Source organism: Pituophis catenifer, unplaced genomic scaffold, assembly GCF_029215685.1.
Source record: "Pituophis catenifer annectens isolate HBS135680 unplaced genomic scaffold, rPitCat1.0.hap2 SCAF_8, whole genome shotgun sequence".
In the NCBI taxonomy this organism is placed as follows: domain Eukaryota; kingdom Metazoa; phylum Chordata; class Lepidosauria; order Squamata; family Colubridae; genus Pituophis; species Pituophis catenifer.
In genome coordinates this window covers 76,699,984-76,719,249 of record NW_027256888.1, presented here as the reverse complement: position 1 = coordinate 76,719,249, position 19,266 = coordinate 76,699,984, and the positions used below count along the sequence as shown (strand labels likewise).

At 45.9% G+C, this 19,266-nt stretch overlaps 1 protein-coding gene across 1 annotated transcript in view; it reads right to left on the bottom strand.

Annotated features, from left to right (window-relative positions):
- The window catches only part of LOC139320593 (protein FAM47E-like), a 20,971-nt gene extending 7,450 nt beyond the window's left edge, over positions 1-13,521 (bottom strand). Inside the window, exons 1-6 of the mRNA XM_070948979.1 lie at positions 13,153-13,521; positions 6,092-6,249; positions 3,754-3,904; positions 3,001-3,198; positions 1,432-1,581; positions 1-61 (exon numbers count right to left, since the gene is read on the bottom strand). The exon at positions 1-61 is cut by the window's left edge and continues 1 nt beyond it. Coding sequence (XP_070805080.1) covers positions 1-61; positions 1,432-1,581; positions 3,001-3,198; positions 3,754-3,904; positions 6,092-6,249; positions 13,153-13,521 — 1,087 coding nt within the window. The remainder of the gene's footprint in view (positions 62-1,431; positions 1,582-3,000; positions 3,199-3,753; positions 3,905-6,091; positions 6,250-13,152) is intronic.
- Between the last annotated feature and the right edge of the window lie 5,745 nt (positions 13,522-19,266).

Below are 19,266 nucleotides of genomic sequence, written 5' to 3'. Positions count from 1 at the left end.
CCTTTTTTACAAGAAATTCCTGGAAAGCGTGAGTTCCATGAAGGTGTATGAGCTTGGCATCCTGCAAAAATCATCCAAAAATCAGAATAAGGACTCTTTCTCTTTCCTTCTTTCCCTTCCTTCCTTCCTTCCTTACCTTCCTTCCTTCCTTCCTCCCCTCCCTCCCTCCCTCCCTCCCTCCTGCTCCCCCTCTCCCTCCCTCCTCTTCATAATCTCTTCATAATAAGTCCTTCCTTCCTTCCTTCCTTCCTTCCTTCCTTCCTTCCCTCCTCCTGCTCCTGCTCCCCTTCTTCCTCCCTCCCTCCCTCCCTCCTCCTGCTCCCCCTCTCCCTCCCTCCTCTTCATAATCTCTTCATAATAAGTCCCTTCCTTCCTTACCTTCCTTCCTTCCTTCCTTCCTTCCTTCCTTCCTCCCTCCCTCCCTCCTCCTGCTCCCCCTCTCCCTCCCTCCTCTTCATAATCTCTTCATAATAAGTCCCTTCCTTCCTTCCTTCCTTCCTTCCTTCCTTCCTTCCTTCCTTCCTTCTTCCTTCCTTCCCCTCCTCCTGCTCCTGCTCCCCTTCTTCCTCCCTCCCTCCCTCCTCCTGCTCCCCCTCCCCCCTCCCTCCTCTTCATAATCTCTTCATAATAAGTCCCTTCCTTCCTTCCTTCCTTACCTTCCTACCTCCCTTCCCTCCTCCTGCTCCTTCTTCTCCTCTTCCTCCCTTCCTCCCTTCCCTCCTCCTGCTCCCCCTCTCCCTCCCTCCTCTTCATAATCTCTTCATAATAAGTCCCTTCCTTCCTTCCTTTCCTTCCTTCCTCCCTTCCCTCCTCCTGCTCGTTCTTCTCCTCTTCCTCCCTTCCTCCCTTCCCTCCTCCTGCTCCCCCTCTCCCTCCCTCCTCTTCATAATTTCCATAATAAGCCCCTTCCTTCCTTTCCTTCCTTCCTTCCTTCCTTTCCTTCCTTCCTTCCCTCCCTCCCTCCTCCTGCTCCTTCTTCTCCTCTTCCTCCCTTCCTCCCTTCCCTCCTCCTGCTCCCCCTCTCCCTCCCTCCTCTTCATAATCTCTTCATAATAAGTCCCTTCCTTCCTTCCTTTCCTTCCTTCCTCCCTTCCCTCCTCCTGCTCCCCCTCTCCCTCCCTCCTCTTCATAATTTCTTCATAATAAGCCCCTTCCTTCCTTTCCTTCCTTCCTTCCTTCCTTTCCTTCCTTCCTTCCCTCCCTCCCTCCTCCTGCTCCCCCTCTCCCTCCCTCCTCTTCATAATCTCTTCATATTAAGACCCTTCCTTCCTTTCCTTCCTTCCTTCCTTCCTTCCTTCCTTCCTTCCTTCCTTCCTTCTTTTCCTTCCTTCCCTCCTCCTGCTCCTTCTTCTCCTCTTCCTCCCCTTCCTCCTTTCCCTCCTCCTGCTCCCCCTCTCCCTCCCTGCCTCCCAACAGGAACTTGCAACATACCTCTTCACTTAAGAGCCTTCTAGAATTCTTGAGGCTGCTCTCTTTTGGGTTTTCTAAAGGTTCATTCACATTCTGTTTTTTCCACGTCTTTGGGTCCAGATACCAAGCTCCATATCTGATCTTCCTCTCCCATCTGGATTGGCAAGCGTCCTGGGAGAAAAGAAAGAGGGAAGGGACATCATTTTCATGGGGTCCAAGGTTAGGAGTTGACCTATCCCATTATGTCTCCCTTCCTGCAATTTTTTCCTCTGGAAATCCTTTGAATGGTGTTGGAGTAGGAAGGGATTTCCACAGAAAAATTGTTGACTACAGGAACCATTTTCACTACTCAGGTGACCTTGAGGACACAGATAAACCTCCAAGTGGCCTCAACGACTTTCTAAAAAGGATGCAAATGACCAGCTGTCTGCAAGGAATATAAATCCTTCCATTCCCCACCGCCCAGTCAGAGCCGAAGAAGCTTCTTGGATGAGAAGTGAAACGTCTTCAAAAGAAAAAAAAAGAAAGAAAGTCCAGTTGCCTCCTGAAAAAAGCACCTTTGGGACAAACCATGACCTGGATGACGGAGAATCTCTACAGACTTTCAGTCATTGAGCAGGGCAAAGCGAACACTGCGGTTGCTAAATGAGTCCGTTGTATCCCTTGGGGGTTTTTTTTTGGCTAGAAATAAATGTTGGTGTACAGCAAAGAAACATCATAAATCTTAGTCATGTGACCACAAAAGGCCATAAATGCAAGACAGTGATGTGATCACATGACCGCAGGGTGGCCCTAGCCATTGGAACGTTGAAACTGGGTCATAGGAGCTCTAGAAGGTACATCATAACCGGGGGTGATATTCACCTACCTTCCTACCAGTTTGCAAATGTGAGTGCGCGTGCATGCTCGCTCGCTTCGTTCACACGGGCCCCATCCACGCATGCGCCCAGCCTTCCGCGCATGTGCTTTGCTGGCATGCGCACCTTCCATGCATGCGCCAGGCCTCACTAACGTGACTAAATGGGATGGCATAGAGCGAAGGCAGATTTCCGCTACCAGTTCGGGCGAACCAGTACGAACCGGCTGAATACCACCTCTGATCATAACGTACCACTTGTAAATCAAGGATTCTCTGTATGAAGTATCTCTGTTTTTTCTCTGCAAGCGAAAAGTCTTCGGTTCTTCTAAACAAAAGTCAAGGCTTACCAAACAATCTTAGGGCACCTACGATCTGGAACGAGCTCCCCCCGGAGATACGGAGGATTCCGGATCTGCGTACCTTCCGTCGCGCGCTTAAGACGTTCTTATTCCATCAAGCTGGCCTGACCTAAATTTTTCCTCTTTTTAAATGGAATTTTAAATTGGTTTTAATTTATTGGGGTTTTAAAATGGTTCAGCCAAATTTATTTAATTAGTTTTATCTCTATTTTAAATTTTGTATCTATATGTTTTATTTTATGGCTGTTCACCGCCCTGAGTCCTTCGGGAGTAGGGCGGTATACAAATTTAATAAAATGAAAAAAAAAATGAAAAATGAAAATGAAATCTTCATTCACAGCCCTGTGTACTTGGATGTTAGAGGTCACCCACCTTAGAAGGCCTAATATCCTGATCAGGTTTCTTTCTAAGAGCTCGAGAAGGTAGCATCCCAAAATGCTTCTTCAGGTCCATGGGTAGATCACGGAGTTCCTCAACACGCAGCGGGTGAAACATTGGGAGGGTGGTCTCGTAAGCCGCATCAAACATACTTAGAAGGGTGTTTTCATCTACGCTGTACTTCTCCCCTCCCTGAAATAGGAACTCAAAATCAAAAGCGCAAGTATCCAACAGGCACATCATTTTTATCAGAAGTGGGTTTCATATATTGTTTCCACCGGTTCGTCCCGCGTGCGAATGTTCGCTTTGGCACATGCACACCTTTTTTGCATGCGCCTGGTCTTCTGCGCATGTGCTTTGCTCGTGGGCGTGCCTTCCACACATGCGCCCAGCCTCGAAAACGTGGCTAAATAGGAAGGCATAGAGCCGGGGCGGGGTGGGGTGGGGCCAGGTGGGCCCACCTGTGATCGCCGCTACCAATTCACCCGAACCGGTGTGAACCGACTGAATACCACCTCTAATTTTTATCCAGCAAAAGAGGTATTTCGTTCTGTGAAATGGTTTGACTCGCAGGTCGTCCTTGTCTTATGACCACAACCGGTTCAGAATTCACCACTGGCTTGGCCTCTTTAAGGTAGGTGGACTTCAACTCCCAGAATCCCCCAGTCAGCCAATTCTGGGAGTTGAAGTCCACATGTCTTAAAGGGGCCAAGCTTGAGAAATTGATACAGAAATTGTTTGACTTACTAGGGAATTGAATCCATCGCAAAGTTCTTTGGTGGCTCGCTTGATATTCTCGTCGAGAGGAGGGACGTAATTCAACCTGGCTTTCAATTCTCTTGCTGCTACTTTTGTGGGGGAGAACCAGGTGTACGGAGCCTTGTTTCCTGGATCCTTGCTGTAAAGAAACATTTACACATCCATATTGATCAAGCAGCAAACCCCACGATGTTTAATGAGATCTTCTCCCCGTCTAAGCACGAAACTACAGCCTTATTATCTCTGCTCTGATGGGACTAATTAATATCACTGAATTTTTTTTTTAATTTTAATTTGATTTATATGCCGCCCTTCTCTGGAGACTCAGGGCGGCTTACAATGCGTTAAGCAATAGCCTTCATACTTTTGTATATTTATACAAAGTCAGCTTATTGCCCCCACAAACTGGGTCCTCATTTCACCTACCTTAGAAAGGATGGAAGGCTGAGTCAACCTTGAGCCTGGCGAGATTCGAACCTGCAGTAATTGCAGGCAGCTGGTGTTAATCACAATGCTTTTAGTCTGCTGAGCCACCAGGCCCTTATTTTTATTATTATTATTATTATTATTATTATTATTATTATTATTATTATTTTTTAATCTTTAGTGAGATTCACAGCCTTTGAGGCTGGTTAATAGCTCAGCAGCTCGAGTCCTAACCAAGGACCTAGGAACTGTTAAGGTATCATCAGAGGATGTAAGCTGTTCCGAGTAAGGTGGTTTTTTGTAGAGTCAAAATGTTCAAGTCTGGCAAATTTAGAATTTCTACATAGCGGGGTAGCCCTTTGGGCATTGCTCCAAGGGCTCCAATTACAATCGGGACAACACACGATTTCTTTTTCCACAGTCGCTCAACTTCAATTTGTAAGTCCCGGTACGTTGTTGTTGTTGTTGTTGTTATTATTATTATTGTTATTATTATTAATAAGTTATTATTATTAATAAGTTATTATTATTTATTAATAAGTTATTTTTCCTAAGTACAATAACCAAAGGAATCCGTAGGGACCAATCCGGAGCTTCAAGATGGTAGTGTAGGAAGAAAAATCCCCGGTCCAGTTCCAAGCCAGGAATAAAATGGAGGCTGACTGGAAAGAAAGTTGGTTTATTGATGAAGCAGAATCACCAACAGCATGTGGTTCTGGGACAGCTGACCAAACAGCTAACCTTGTTTAGCTTTCCTGGTTTGTTTAGTTTGAATGCATAGTAAGAAACAAACCAGATATTTGGGGAAGTGTGGAGTTTATCTTCCTCAAAGATACTAACTAGAAGGCTCTGAAAACTGTTGATCAACGTATCACCACAAGGTGGCGGTCAGGAGTCAAGCAGATGTCAGTGTATTGGAGAGAAAACTATACATGCATAGATAATTCTCGGTTTATTATAATTTCTTTAGCCTGAAACAAGTGAAGTTCTCACATTTACAATTGTTCCCGGCAAAATTTGGGTAACCAGCTTTTATTTCAAGTCAAGCTATTCTCCAGAGCACCTGAAGGCAGGACAAGAAGCAATGGGTGGAAACTAATCAAGGAGAGAAGCAACTTAGAATTAAGGAGAAATTTCCTGACAGAAAAATTAATCAGGGGAACAACTTGCCTCCAGAAGTTGTGAATGCTCCAACACTGGAAGTTTTTAAGAAGATGTTGGATAACCATTTGTCTGAAGTGGTGTAGGGTTTACTGCGTGGGCAGGGGGTTGGACTAGAAGACCTCCAAGGTCCCTGCCAACTCTGTTATTCTATTCTATTCTAACATGTCCTTTAATGTTCTATCGGCTGTTATCAGATTCTTGTGGGGTCATGGCTGGCTCTATAGGCAAAAGGAGAAATGCAAATCCTAGGTGCTCGTCTGAGCTAATCCTCTCAATCCTTTTGGCTTGCCTAATCGCTTATCTGGAGTTTCTGTCTGACCCAGTCTTTCTGAATGGATTACCAAATCTCCATTTCTAAAAGCTGGCCTCCAGAAGTTGTGAGTGCTCCAACACTGGAAGTCTTTAAGAAGATGTTGGATAACCATTTGTCTGAAGCGGTGGTGGGTTGCCCCCCGGTTCACACGGGTTCTATAGAACCAGTAGTAAAACCGGCGGGAGGCTCCACCCACCAACCCGGACGTCGTCAGGAAGCTTCTGCGCATGCGGTCCCATTGCAAACCGGTAGTAAAGGTAAGTAGAACCTACCCCTGCTGGGTTGGGTTGGGATATGCCATGGTGCCACTGCCCGAGTACTTTGGTTATGGCTTGCATATTGTGGAAATGCCGGCCCTGTGGTAGGTGCTCGTGGTAGTTGATGTCATGATTTGTGATGCATTATCCGTGGCCTGGCACTCACCGTTTGGCCTGTGGGGCCCTTGCTTGTCTGTTCCTTTTGTCTTCCAGGAGGGAAGGGATCGTAGGAGGAGGGCAGGGTTCTCCACCAAGGCTGGCATCAGGTTCTTGGTCGGTAGGAAGCACCTCTGGGTCCAGGATACTCATGACTTCCTTGAAAAGCTGGGAAGGGCAGGAGGGGGAGGGGAGGGGAGGAAAGGAAGGAAAGGAAAGGAAAGGGAGGGGAAGGAAGGGGAAGGAAGGAAGGAAGGAAGGAAGGAAGGAAGGAAGGAAGGGGAGGGGAGGAAAAGAAGGAAGGAAAGGAAAGGGAGGGAAAGGAAGGGGAAGGAAGGAAGGAAGGAAGGGGAGGGGAGGAAAGAAAGGAAACGAAAGGGAGGGAAAGGAAGGAAGGAGGAGAGGGGAGGAAGGAAAGGAAAGAAGGGAAGGGAAAGGGAGGGAGGGGGGAGGGGAGGGGAAGGGGGAAAGGAAAGGGAGGGAAAGAAGGGAAAGGAAAGAAGGAAGAGAGGGGAGGGGAGGAAAGAAAGGAAAGGGAGGGGAGGGGAAGGAAGGAAGGAAGGAGGAGAGGGGAGGAAGGAAAGGAAAGAAGGGAAAGAAAGGGAAAGGAAGGGAGGGAGGGGAGGGGAAGGGAGGAAAGAAGGGAACGGGAGGGAAAGAAGGGAAAGGAAAGAAGGAAGAGAGGGGAGGGGAGGAAAGAAAGGAAAGGGAGGGGAGGGGAGGGGAAGGAAGGAAGGAAAGAGGAGAGGGGAGGAAGGAAAGGAAAGAAGGGAAAGAAAGGGAAAGGAAGGGAGGGAGGGAGGGGAGGGGAAGGGAGGAAAGAAGGGAAAGGGAGGGAAAGAAGGGAAAGGAAGGAAGGAAGAGAGGGGAGGGGAGGAAAGAAAGGAAAGGAAAGGGAGGGGAGGGGAAGGAAGGAAGGAGGAGAGGGGAGGAAGAAAAGGAAAGAAGGGAAAGGAAGGGAAAGGGAGGAAGGGAGGGAGGGGAGGGGAAGGGAGGAAAGAAGGGAAAGGGAGGGAAAGAAGGGAGAGGGAGGGAAAGGAAGGGAGAGGAAGGAATGAAGGAAAAAAGGAGGGGAGGGGAGGGGAGGAAGGAAAGGAAAGAAGGGAAAGAAAGGAAAGAAAAGAAAAGAAAAGAAAAGAAAAGAAAAGAAAAGAAAAGAAAAGAAAAGAAAAGAAAAGAACTCTGTGAACCTAAATATGTCACCCAAGTCTGGCTCCAGACCAATTGCCAAGAGACACCCAAGGCCAGCCAGATTCTTGCACCTGATTAACCTCTCTCCCTCCTGTGGAAACGGGTCAGGGGCCAAGGGGTCAGACAAATGCTTCCAGATAATCCGAAACCAACCCTCATCATCAGCAAACCGGAAAATTCTGGAACAGGCCTAAAAAAAAAAAAGGAAGGACTCCTTTGTGAAGAGGAGGGAACGAAAGCCTCGGCCTCAAAATCAGGAACATGCTAGCTGGAGTAAATACCACTTCTGTCTGGAGTACAAGATGTGCCAAGAACGGAGGTCCGGATGCTGTTTTTCTGTTTATTTAGCTGAAAAACAGTGGCGGCCTTTTCTCTCGTACTTTGAATTGTAATAACAGCGAAAATCCCCTCTCTTCTTACGCCTTTTAGGCGGAGGAGATAAATACGGGGAATTTCCTATCCTTGTTGAACTCAGGGGAGAGAATCCACCCTCCCCGTATCAGCTCAGAGATAGCAAGGGTTGTGTGGCAAATGTGACAAAGTTTGCAACTTCCCAAAGGGGTCTCTGAACTTCCCTGGAACAGAGATAAAATTTCGCAAAAGCCTCGCTTCATCCTGGCTTTTAAAGGAAACTGTGACCTCGATTCATCCTGGAGGTCGATTTGTTTGGAAGGCAAGTATTTTTCCCGCAGGAGGATCTGGATTTTGTGAGACGTTTTCTATGCAAAACAGATTTTTTTATTCTTTATAGACTGTTTCCATCTTCGTTTAAAACATCAACAGACTCCATCCACAATGGACTGAGAAACGGGCGTCCCCACTAGATGATTGACAGTCACGCTGAAACTAAATGAATCAAGTGAAAATAGCGAATGGGGGAAAAGCCCTTTACTCAAACTTCCTCAAGCCTCCAACCCACCCCCAGACCCAATCCGCATATCAAAGGATAAGGTCTGCAAACACAAATAGAGTGAATTAAATAAAGTCTCCCAGCGGGACTGACTGTTCACACCAATACATACCTACACACACCTTACACCCGTGATGGCGAACCCACAGCTGGCACACGGAGTCCTTTCTGCGGGCCTGCGAGCGGTCGGCCAGGTCAGCTCCACAGCGCATGGACACGCACCTACTCCGGCCAGCTGATTTTGTGGGGGAGCAACATGCAGGAGATGCGTGCGCGTGTGCAGAGGGGTTGCACGCATGCATAGGGGGCGGCGCCCCCTCCCCCTCAGGATCTGTTTTTAGGCCCAGGAGGCTGCAGAGAGGCCTTCTAGGCCTAAAACGAGGTATGGGTGTGTGTGCAATGTGCACCCTCCCCCACGGTCCGTTTTTAGGCCCAGGAGGCTGCAGGGAGGCCTCCTAGGCCCAAAACGGGGGTGGTGGTGGTGGAGGGGTCGCACAGGCATGGGGGCAGGGGGAGCATCGCCCTGCCCCCATGCATTCAGCATTGCAACATTCAGCATCGCCATTGTGACATGATAGCAGTGTTCCGATATCTCAGATATCCCACGTGACCATGTCTCCGTGGTCACGTGGCCCGCATGACTAAACGCCAAAGGCGCATGGAACACTTTTTCCTTCCCACCAAAGGTGGTCCCTATTTTTCTACTTGCATTTTTTTTACCTGCTTTCGAACTGCTAGGTTGGCAGAAGCTGGGACAAGTAAAGGGAGCTCAACCTGTTACGCAGCACTCGGGATTCGAACCACTGAACTGCCGACCTTTTGATCGACAACCTCAGCATCTTAGCCACTGAGCCAGCGTGTCCCTACATATCTGGAGTCTAATGACCTGACCCCCTAATCATTTTTACTAAAGACTATATTTAATTTATAATTATACTAAGTGGTTTTTTTTTTCTGCCAAGAGAATTCTCAGGATTTATGACTCATAATAAATCATAAGGAGCTGTTCTGGCAGGTATTTGAATAGACAGAATAGACATTTATGGCAGCAAAGAAAATCCCTTGACTCGGTGCACGAATGACATTAACATGGAGTTCTCGGGGTAAATTCCCAGATGGATTTTTTTTTTAAGAGAAGAAAGTTGCTTGACAAGAAAAAGAAACTAAGTGTTGCTTTCTAATTGCTGATTTGCTGGTTTATCAGACCAAGGGCATCTTTGCAGGAAAAAAAGGACCAGGGGAGACATGATAGCAGTCTTCCAATATCTCAGGGGCTGCCACAAAGAAGAGGGGGTCAAGCTGTTCTCCAAAGCACCTGAGGGCAGGAGAAGAAGCAATGGGTGGAAACTGATCAAGGAGAGAAGCAACCTAGAACTAAGGAGAAATTTCCTGACAATGGAAAAATTAATCAGTGGAACAGCTTGCTTCCAGAAGTTTTGAGTGCTCCAACATTGGAGGTTTTTAAGAAGAGATTGGATGATGATTTGTCTGAAGGGGTGTAGGATCTCCTGCTCAAGAAGGGGGTTGGACTAGAAGACCTCCAAGGTCCCATACAAATCTCTTATTCTGTTATTGAGGTGTAAAATTGAAATCTGGAGGATATTGAGGGAGACAAGAAGGGAAAGTAAAGGAAAAGGCTCAGTGGCATCTCGTGGAGGGGGTCAAAGAGGCAAGCTGGTAACCACAGCACTTTTATTTATTTTATTTATATTTTATTTATTTTATTTTGTCAAGCATGTATTTTATGACAGATTATTATTATTATTATTTATTATTATTATTATTTATTGAATTTGTATACCGCCCTACTCCCGAAGGACTCAGGGCGGTGAACAGCCAAATAAAATACATATAATACAAATGTTAAAAAACCATTAAAATACAATTAAATAATTGGCCCGGAAAACGAAATTTAAAACACCCCAAATTCATAAGACAAATTTAAAATTGAAGAATTTTAAAAAGTTTAAAAAGTTTAAAAGAGAGGCTAGGCCAGGCCGGCCTGCTGGAAAAGAAATGTTTTGATGGCACGGCGGAAAGCAGGTCCGGGATCCTCTGTATCTCCGGGGGGAGCTTGTTCCAGATGGCGGGTGCCCCCACAGAGAAGGCTCTCCCCCTGGGGGCTGCCAGTCGACATTGTTTGGCTGATGGCACCCTGAGGAGCCCCTCTCTATCGGAGCGTACTGGTCGGTGAGAGGCTACTGGTGGCAGAAAGCGGTCTCGTAAATACCCCGGTCCTAAGCCATGGAGCGCTCTAAAGGTGGTAACCAAAACTTTGAAGCGCACCCGGAAGACCACCGGGAGCCAGTGTAGCTTGCACAGGAGGGGGATCACATGGGAGCGCCCCGTCGCTCCCATAACCACCCGCGCGGCCGCATTCTGGACCAGCTGGAGCCTCCAGGTGCTCCTCAAGGGGAGCCCCATGTAGAGAGCATTACAGTAGAGAGAGATACAGGTGTAAACATAATTATAAATACATGAAAAGGATATGAATAAATGGGGATATTAGGACAGGGACATAAGGCACGCTGGTGCGCTTAGGAATGGGATGAGGTCTGCAGTAGACAGTTTAAGGTTAAAGTTTTGGGGATTTGGGGAAGAAACCACAGAGTCAGGTAGTGCATTCCAGGCATTTACCTTGAGTTTGTATCTATTGTGTGGTCTTGTATTGTTTTGGTTGAAGCACTGTAAACAGGTAGTACCCCTTTGTACGTACATGTGTTGGCATTGCCCACATACAGGTAGTTCTCAACCTACACCCATTCGTTCGAACCTACAATGGTACTGAAAAACGGAATTATAGCCGTTTTCCACACTTAGGACCCTTGCAGCGTCCCCATGGTCACCTGATCAAAATTCAAACGCTTAGCAACTGGCATGTACTTATGACAGTTGTAGTGTCTTGGGCTCATGTGATCCCCTTTTGAGACTTTCTGACAAGCAAACTTAATGGGGAAGCCAGATTCACCCCACAAGTCATGTTACAAACTGCAGTGATTTAACCGAATAATTGTGGCGTGAAAGGTCGTAAAATGGGGGCAAATCTCACTTCACAACTGTCTTAGCAATGGAAAATATGGGACCAATTGTGTGGTTATAAGTGTGTACAATTAGGATGGCAATAGAATAAAATAGAACAGAACAGAACAGAACAGAACAGAATAGAATAGAATAGAATAGCAGAGTTCAAAGGGACCTTCGAGGTCTTCTAGTCCAACCCCCTGCTCAGGCAGGAAACCCTATATCATTTCAGACAAATGGTTGTACAGTGTCTGTACAACCAACTCCAACTCCAGTGTTGGAGCATTCACAACTTCTGGAGGCAAGTTGTTCCACTGATTAATTGTTCTCACCATCAGGAAATTTCTCCTTAGTTCTAGGTTGCTTCTCTCCTTGATTAGTTTCCATCCATTGCTTCTTGTCCTTTGTGCTTTGGAGAACAGCTTGACTGCCTCTTCTTTGTGGCAGCCCCTCAAATATTGGAACACTGCTATCATGTCTCCCCTGGTCCTTCTTTTCCTGCAAAGATGCCCTTGGTCTGATAAGCCAGCAAATCAGCAATTAGAAAGCAACATTTAGTTTCTCTTTCTTGTCAAGCAACTTTCTTTTTTTAAAAGAAAAAATCCATCTGGGAATTTACCCCGAGAACTCCATGTTAATGTCATTCATGCACCGAGTCAAGGGATTTTCTTTGCTGCCATAAATGTCTATTCTGTCTATTCAAATACCTGCCAGAACAGCTCCTTATGATTTATTATGAGTCATAAATCCTGAGAATTCTCTTGGCAGAAAAAAAAAACCACTTAGTATAATTATAAATTAAATATAGTCTTTAGTAAAAATGATTAGGGGGTCAGGTCATTAGACTCCAGATATGTAGGGACACGCTGGCTCAGTGGCTAAGATGCTGAGGTTGTCGATCAAAAGGTCGGCAGTTCAGTGGTTCGAATCCCGAGTGCTGCGTAACAGGTTGAGCTCCCTTTACTTGTCCCAGCTTCTGCCAACCTAGCACTTCGAAAGCACATAAAAAATGCAAGTAGAAAAATAGGGACAACCTTTGGTGGGAAGGAAAAAGTGTTCCATGCGCCTTTGGCGTTTAGTCATGCGGGCCACGTGACCATGGAGACGTCTTTGGACAGCACTGGCTCTTTGGCTTTGAAACGGAGATGAGCACCGCCCCTAGAGTCAGGAACGACTAGCACATATGTGCGAGGGGAACCTTTACTTTACATTCTTTATTGCCCAAGCACCCAAAATTTCCACCCCACAAAATGTACCCTGTTTCCTTGAAAATAAGACCTCCCCGGATTATAAACCCAATTGGGCTTTTGAGCACATGCGTGAAAATAAGCCCTCCCTGAAAATAAGCCCTCCCCGAAAATAAGTCCAAGCGCTTATTTCAGGGTTCAAAAAAATATAAGACAGGGTCTTATTTTCGGGGAAACACGGTACTTTTAAAGATTTGGAGCCCAATAAGTGTGGAGACGGGCCGAGACAATGTTAGAAGAGTGTTTCTCAGTCTTGGCTACTTGACGATGTGTGGACTTCAACTCCCAGAATTCTACAACCAGCTTGCTTGCTGACTAGGGAATCCTGGGAGTTGAAGTATCCAAGGTTGAGAAACACTGTTTTAAGCTCAACAGTGGAAATGCGACTCGAATAAAGGAGAATATTTGTAGCTCAGGATTGAAATGAGGGGTCCTCGGCGTTCTCTGCGTTTGGCTGTTTTCTTGCGGGCATTTCACTACCAAACTGGGTAACTTCATCAGTATTAGAAGGGAGTGGTGTTTGTGGAGAGGAAGAGGAGGAGAAGGAGGAGGACTGTGGGGTTCTCGGTGCTCTCTGAGCTTGGGTGTTTTCTTACAGACATTTCATTACCAACCTAGGCAACATCATCAGTGCTCAAATGTGACTACTATTGAAAGATTTTTGTAAAAAAAAAAAAAATGGGCAGAAATGTATGTTCTCACCTCTGCAGGAATGCTTTCTTCAAAATTTGGGTAGAGGGCTAAGGGGTGTTGGCTGAGGCAGTATTCAACTTGAGCAACGTGGTCCTTTTGAGTTTGGCTCATCAGGCTGAGCTTCGAAGTGTAGCTCTGTGGCTCTGATAGCCTCTTCCTGGATCTCTGGGATGCTCGGAGAAGATTATTCGGTTTCTCGGAGAGAAGAAGACGGCTAGGTCCTTTTTCTGGCTGGGTAAGGATGCTCTCACCTGAAAGAGGGAAGGCCTCTCTGGAATAATCCAAATTGCTCCTCAGAAACCGCCAGTGTTGACCGTTCAAGGAACCAGAGAATCTGGATTTGTGAGCACCGTGCCGTTGAAAAAATTGGAAAGGCATGTCTTCACCTTCAAGATCCGAAAAAAAAAAAATAGCCACAGGGGTTATCCCTTGGTTTGGCTGACCTTGCAATGTCAGAATTCGTCTGAGCCACCCACACCAAGCAGGCAATGCTGCTGTCCTCCGTCACGGATTTTACATCTGTGTTGAGAAAAGCTTCTTGGCTTAGGTTCATAATTGCAATTTATTCACGCCAGATGTTTTCAGCCTCTGGAGGACCAGGAATGCAGCTTCTGTTGGCTTCGGATGGCATCAGGGGATTTGCAGAGTAAAACTAGAGCAATGCCATTTTCTTCCTCCCCTCCCACGCAAAATACTCCAAAGATAGGGGGAAAAAATGGGGACAGCCCTACTCCCTCTAGTAGACCCTGATAGCCACAGAACAGATGCTGTTTGGATAGTATTTTGGGGGGTACTCTCTGATGTAGCGTCTCCATAGACGGTCACTCCTAAAATTCAACTACTTTTCCTACAACGCTTTATTTATTTTCTCCTTTTTCCTCCCAAAAATGAGCTCAACAAAAATGTAATTGCTGTATTTCCTATCATCCTTGGTTTTAAAAAAAAGTTTTTATTAAGTAGTGGCAGCATTGCTGTGCTGTGTATCAAGAGAGGTGCTTTCGCTCAGAAAAAAATGCAAGTATTATATTAGGGAACTTTTCTGTATGATTCTTATTCCTCTTTTGCGCCTAAGCTCATTCTAGTTCCCACAAAGTGTTTGTAACACCAGAGTAATAACATGAAAGTGAAAGGAGGAGGGGGGGAGGATGAAGAAGAGGGAATAATTTGAAGTAAAGGTAAAGCCCTTTCATTAGTTTCATAGTGATATTATCATAAATGGGGAAGAAATGGAGGTAGCGACAGATTTTATTTTCCTGGGCTCCAAGATCACCGCAGATGGGGACTGCAGCCAAGAAATTAAAAGATGCTTGCTCCTGGGGAGGAAAGCTATGGCGAAGTTAGACAGCATACTAAAAAGCAGAGACATCATCCTGCCAAGAAAAGCACGTATAGTCAAGGCTATGGTTTTCCCACAACATTCCCACAATTGCAATGTATAGCTGTGAAAGTTGGACCATAAGGAAGGCTGAGGGCCAAAGAATGGAGGCCTTTGAACTCTGGTGCTGGAGAAGACGCCTGCGAGTCCCTTGGACTGCAAGGCGATCCAACCGGTCAGTCCTAGAGGAGATCAACCCAGACTGCTCTCTAGAAGGCTAGATCCTGAAGATGAAACTCAAATACTTTGGCCACCTAATGAGAAGGAAGGACTCCCTGGAGAAGAGCCTAATGCTGGGAACGATGGAGGGCAAAAGAAGAAGGGGACGGCAGAGAATGAGGTGGCTGGATGGAGTCACTGAAGCAATCGGCATGAGCCTAAATGGACTCCAGAGGATGGTAGAAGACAGGAAGGCCTGGAGGAATGTTGTCCATGGGATCAGACACGACTTCACAACTATCAACAACAGCAACATTATCATTACAGTTCTATTTTCATACTCATTCTTAATCCCGTAAGTATGCTTAAAAATACATTATCTTCGTTAAAAACGGCACATTCTCCTTCCCCACACACATACACACAATTTGGGGAGATTGCTGATTCTGGTGATTCTTTTAAAACAGTTGACAAAGTGGTAGTTATACATCAGATGAATTTTTCTAGGCATCCCCAGCTGATCTCTGCGCAGCTTAATACTGGACCGAGAAACGAGGCCGTCTCTCTTCCTGTGAACGTGACATAGTCCATGTTAAGGACGGATAAATAAATAAATACAAATAAATAAACTTTATACCAAAGCTTATTCAATTAAACAAAGATGCTATTTTGCTTTTGTTTTTTAACAGAATAATATCACACTGTGTTCCCCCCTAGGATGGCTGCCGCACAAATCCAATTATTTCTACCTCTTGGACCTTGTTCTCAGACAAATATATTTAGAGCTACCATCCTTGACATTTGTCGCTGAAGTTTTATAAAAAAGAAACATACCAGCAGCGAAAAGCAGAGGTGTGATCTGGCATCCGTGTCCACACCAACAGTGCAAATATTGTCTGGAAATGTTGTTTTGCGATTGGGCGGCTCGCACCTTTCTAAGTCTGCATCTAGCAGCGGGCTTTAATTCTGCGGGAGAGGCGACAACTCGATTGTGTTCCCAGAGGCACGCAGGAGACCGTGGTGTGTTTGGGATTGGTTGTTGTGACAACCTGATCTGCCCAGCTATTCATTCATGAGAACACATGCTTGCCTTTCCTTCTGAGCAAAAGCTGTCTGAGAATGCAAAGGTGGGGGGAAATTATTAGTCCTGTTGTGACCTAGGCTCACTTAGTCATTACAGGACACAATTAGTCTCAAACAAAATTACTTTATTATAACAGCTGAGAACGACTTCATTCCCAGTTTAGTCCAAATTAATTCTAAAACAAGTCCTTCAGGAAAAGTCCTTCGGGTTTATCACAAATCTTTATCTGCTTTGGCACCCTGCCAAAGGCCTTTCTTGGCAAATTTATTTTATTTATTTATTTTATTAAATTTCTATACCGCCCTTCTCCCGAAGGACTCGGGGTGGTGAACAGCCACAAGCTAAAACACATAAATATAAAAAATTTAAAATAGATTAAAAACGAATTAAATAATTTGGCTGAATTTAAAATACCCCATAATTTAAAACAAATTAAAATTTATATTTAAAAGGGAGAAGATTTACGCCAGGCCAGCTTGATGAAATAAAAAAGTCTTAAGCGCGCGACGGAAGGTGCGCAGATCCGGGATCCTCCGTATCTCCGGGGGGAGCTCGTTCCAGATCGTAGGTGCCCCCACAGAGAAGGCTCTCCCCCTGGGGGCCGCCAGTCGACATTGTTTAGCTGACGGCACCCGGAGGAGCCCCTCTCTATGGGAGCGTACTGGCTGGTGGGAGGCTATTGGTGGTAGCAGGCGGTCCCGTAGATAACCAGGTCCTAAGCCATGGAGCGCTTTAAAGGTGGTAACCAGAACCTTGAAGCGCACTCGGAAGACCACCGGGAGCCAGTGCAGCTCGCGCAGGAGAGGTGTTACATGGGAACTCCACGTTGCTCCCATAACCACCCGCGCGGCCACACTCTATGCAGTTGGAGCCTCCGAGTGCACCTCAAGGGGAGCCCCATGTAGAAAGCATTACAATAGTCCAGACGACTATTCGGGCAAAGCCCCACCCACGAAGTTCAGAAACAAGAGACGCCGACTGGAAAACAGATTTAGCAATGCTGCTTTCCTACAAAGAGCCCAAGAGCCTTTGCTGCTCTTTTAAGCCTTATTGGAGGGGCCAATCATCTCCTGGCCTTACTCCCGAGTCGTCCTTTTTGCTTTAGCTGCTCTTGCCTTCTGGCAGCTCTGCGCATGCAGGCACTAGGAACAGGCTCCTCATATTCCTCTGCCTCTCTGTTGTCCAACTCTGGAGGTTCCGGAGTCCGTGCATCACTCCCAGATGGCGCTGCCTCCATCTCGGCCTTCGACCCAGAGTCCTTGTCTGGGCCTTCCCCAGACTCCAGGACTGGCCCATGGTCCTCCCCAGCCTCTTCACTGTCTGACTCCGCTTCTAGCTTCGTGGGCTGCTGGCAGGCCACAACAAGTGCCAAGGAGATTATGGTTAATGCAGCACTGGAAGGTGGATTCGGCTTGTGTCACTACATGATGGTTTGGACAGTTTAGGGTCCTGGAGGCTAAAACATATGAAGAACAGTTGCAGGAATTGGGTATGTCTAATTTAATGAAAAGAAGGACTAGGGGTGACATGTTAGCTGTGTTCCAATATCTCAGGAGCTTCCTCAAAGAAGATGGGAGTCAACCTACTCTTCAAGGCACCTGAAGGCAGGACAAGAAGCAATGGATGAAGACTAATCAAGGAGAGAACCAGTCTAGAACTAAGGAGAAATTCCCTGGCAGAACTATTAATTCGTGGAATGGCTTGCCTTCAGAAGTTATGGGTGCTCCAACACTGAAGAAGAGATTAGACAACCATTTGTCTGAAATGGTATAGGGTTGAGCAGAGAGTTGGACTAGAAGACCTCCAAGGTCCCTTCCAGCTCTGTTATTCTGTTAGTGTAAGCACTAGGACATTCAGGCAAATGCTGGGGTCCATACATCCTAAAAATCATAGAATTGTGGAGTCCAAATGACCTCAGAAATCATCTAATCCAGCTACTGGCCAGTGCATCTCTCCAGATCCAAGGAAGCTGGCATTTAGGACTCTTCAGATATTTGCTCAAGCCATAGGTAACTGGAGCCAGATACATGATTGTCTAGTGTTACTACTGTTTTACACTGCACTAGTGACAACACTAGTGTGGAATATGGCATCCAGTTCTGGTCACGATGATAGAAAAAAAGGTGTTGAGACTTGCCCTGTTAGTGTTGGTACCAAAAGTGTTAATATACTTGTATATAAACAGAGAGTAGTAAACCCCACTTCTTCTAGCACTGATGATATTACCTAGTTGGGTCATGAAACGTCTGCAAGAAAGCCACCAAGCTCAGAGACCACCAAGGACACCTCATTTTCAACCCCGAGCTGCAAATATTCTCTTCTCTTATATATTATATTATAGAATAGAATAGAATAATATTTTATTGTCGATCGAAAGGTCGGCAGTTCAGCGGTTCAAATCCCTAGGGCCGCGTAATGGGGTGAGCTCCCGTTATTGTCCCAGCTTCTGCCAACCTAGCAGTTCGAAAGCAGGTAAAAAAATGCAAGTAGAAAAATAGGGACCACCTTTGGTGGGAAGGGAACAGCGTTCTGTGCGCCTTTGGCGTTGAGTCATGCTGGCCACATGACCACGGAGATGTCTTCGGGCATCTTCTCTTCGGCTTTGAAATGGAGATGAGCACCGCCCCCTAGAGTTGGGATCGACTAGCACATATATGTGAGGGGAACCTTTACCTTTACCTTTTATTGTTAGAAGAATTGACAGTTCTTTTCTAACACCCAGTATTTGAATGAACAACTTTTAATCTGGGCCTATATAATTCCATAATCACAACACGGCTCATTCTCTATCATTTTTGGGGTGAATTGACTATGGAGAACATCAGAACATCTACCACCATGCCCGAAAGGAGTTAGTAAAACCTTATGGAAAAACCCAGAGTTTCAATTTGTAATAATGCTTCCATTTAGCAGAACTGGGTGGCTGGTTTCGGGAAAATCCCCAGCCTAAGTCTTATTATATTAAAGTCCATGTTTAACCACAAAGACCACAGTGCTTGTGGCCTAGAGATATTTTGAGAAGGTCATGTCTGTGGACCCCCAAAATGTTTCCTACATAGCATTTGGCAAGGCTTGGCATGCAAACGGGTCCAAGGAGTAGAAATCTACTCAATTGTGTTATACAACCTACTTACATTTGCAAATTAACTTACTTTATTTCTCTAAAATAAAGTTGCATTCCTAGCGATCCTATCCCAAAGCAGCTGTGAGATGTTGAAATCTGGACCAGATGTAATTCCCCCACTCCTACCCCCAGAACCAGAAACTTCAGTAAAACAAGAAGAATTTCCTTCCGAAGCTCTAAATTATTCTGACCTTATGTAATCCTCTTCTCTCCAGTTAGCAACGTGTGATTTGTAAGCAAGAAAAATGGGTAAACAACTGGGGTTTTTCATAAAGACCATAGGTTCCTACAGTTATTCCTCATTTCAACCCTCCCAGGGGGAAAAGTACTTTTTGTTTCATTTCCAAGATTCAAGTCCCATGTTGACTGATTCTCCAAAAC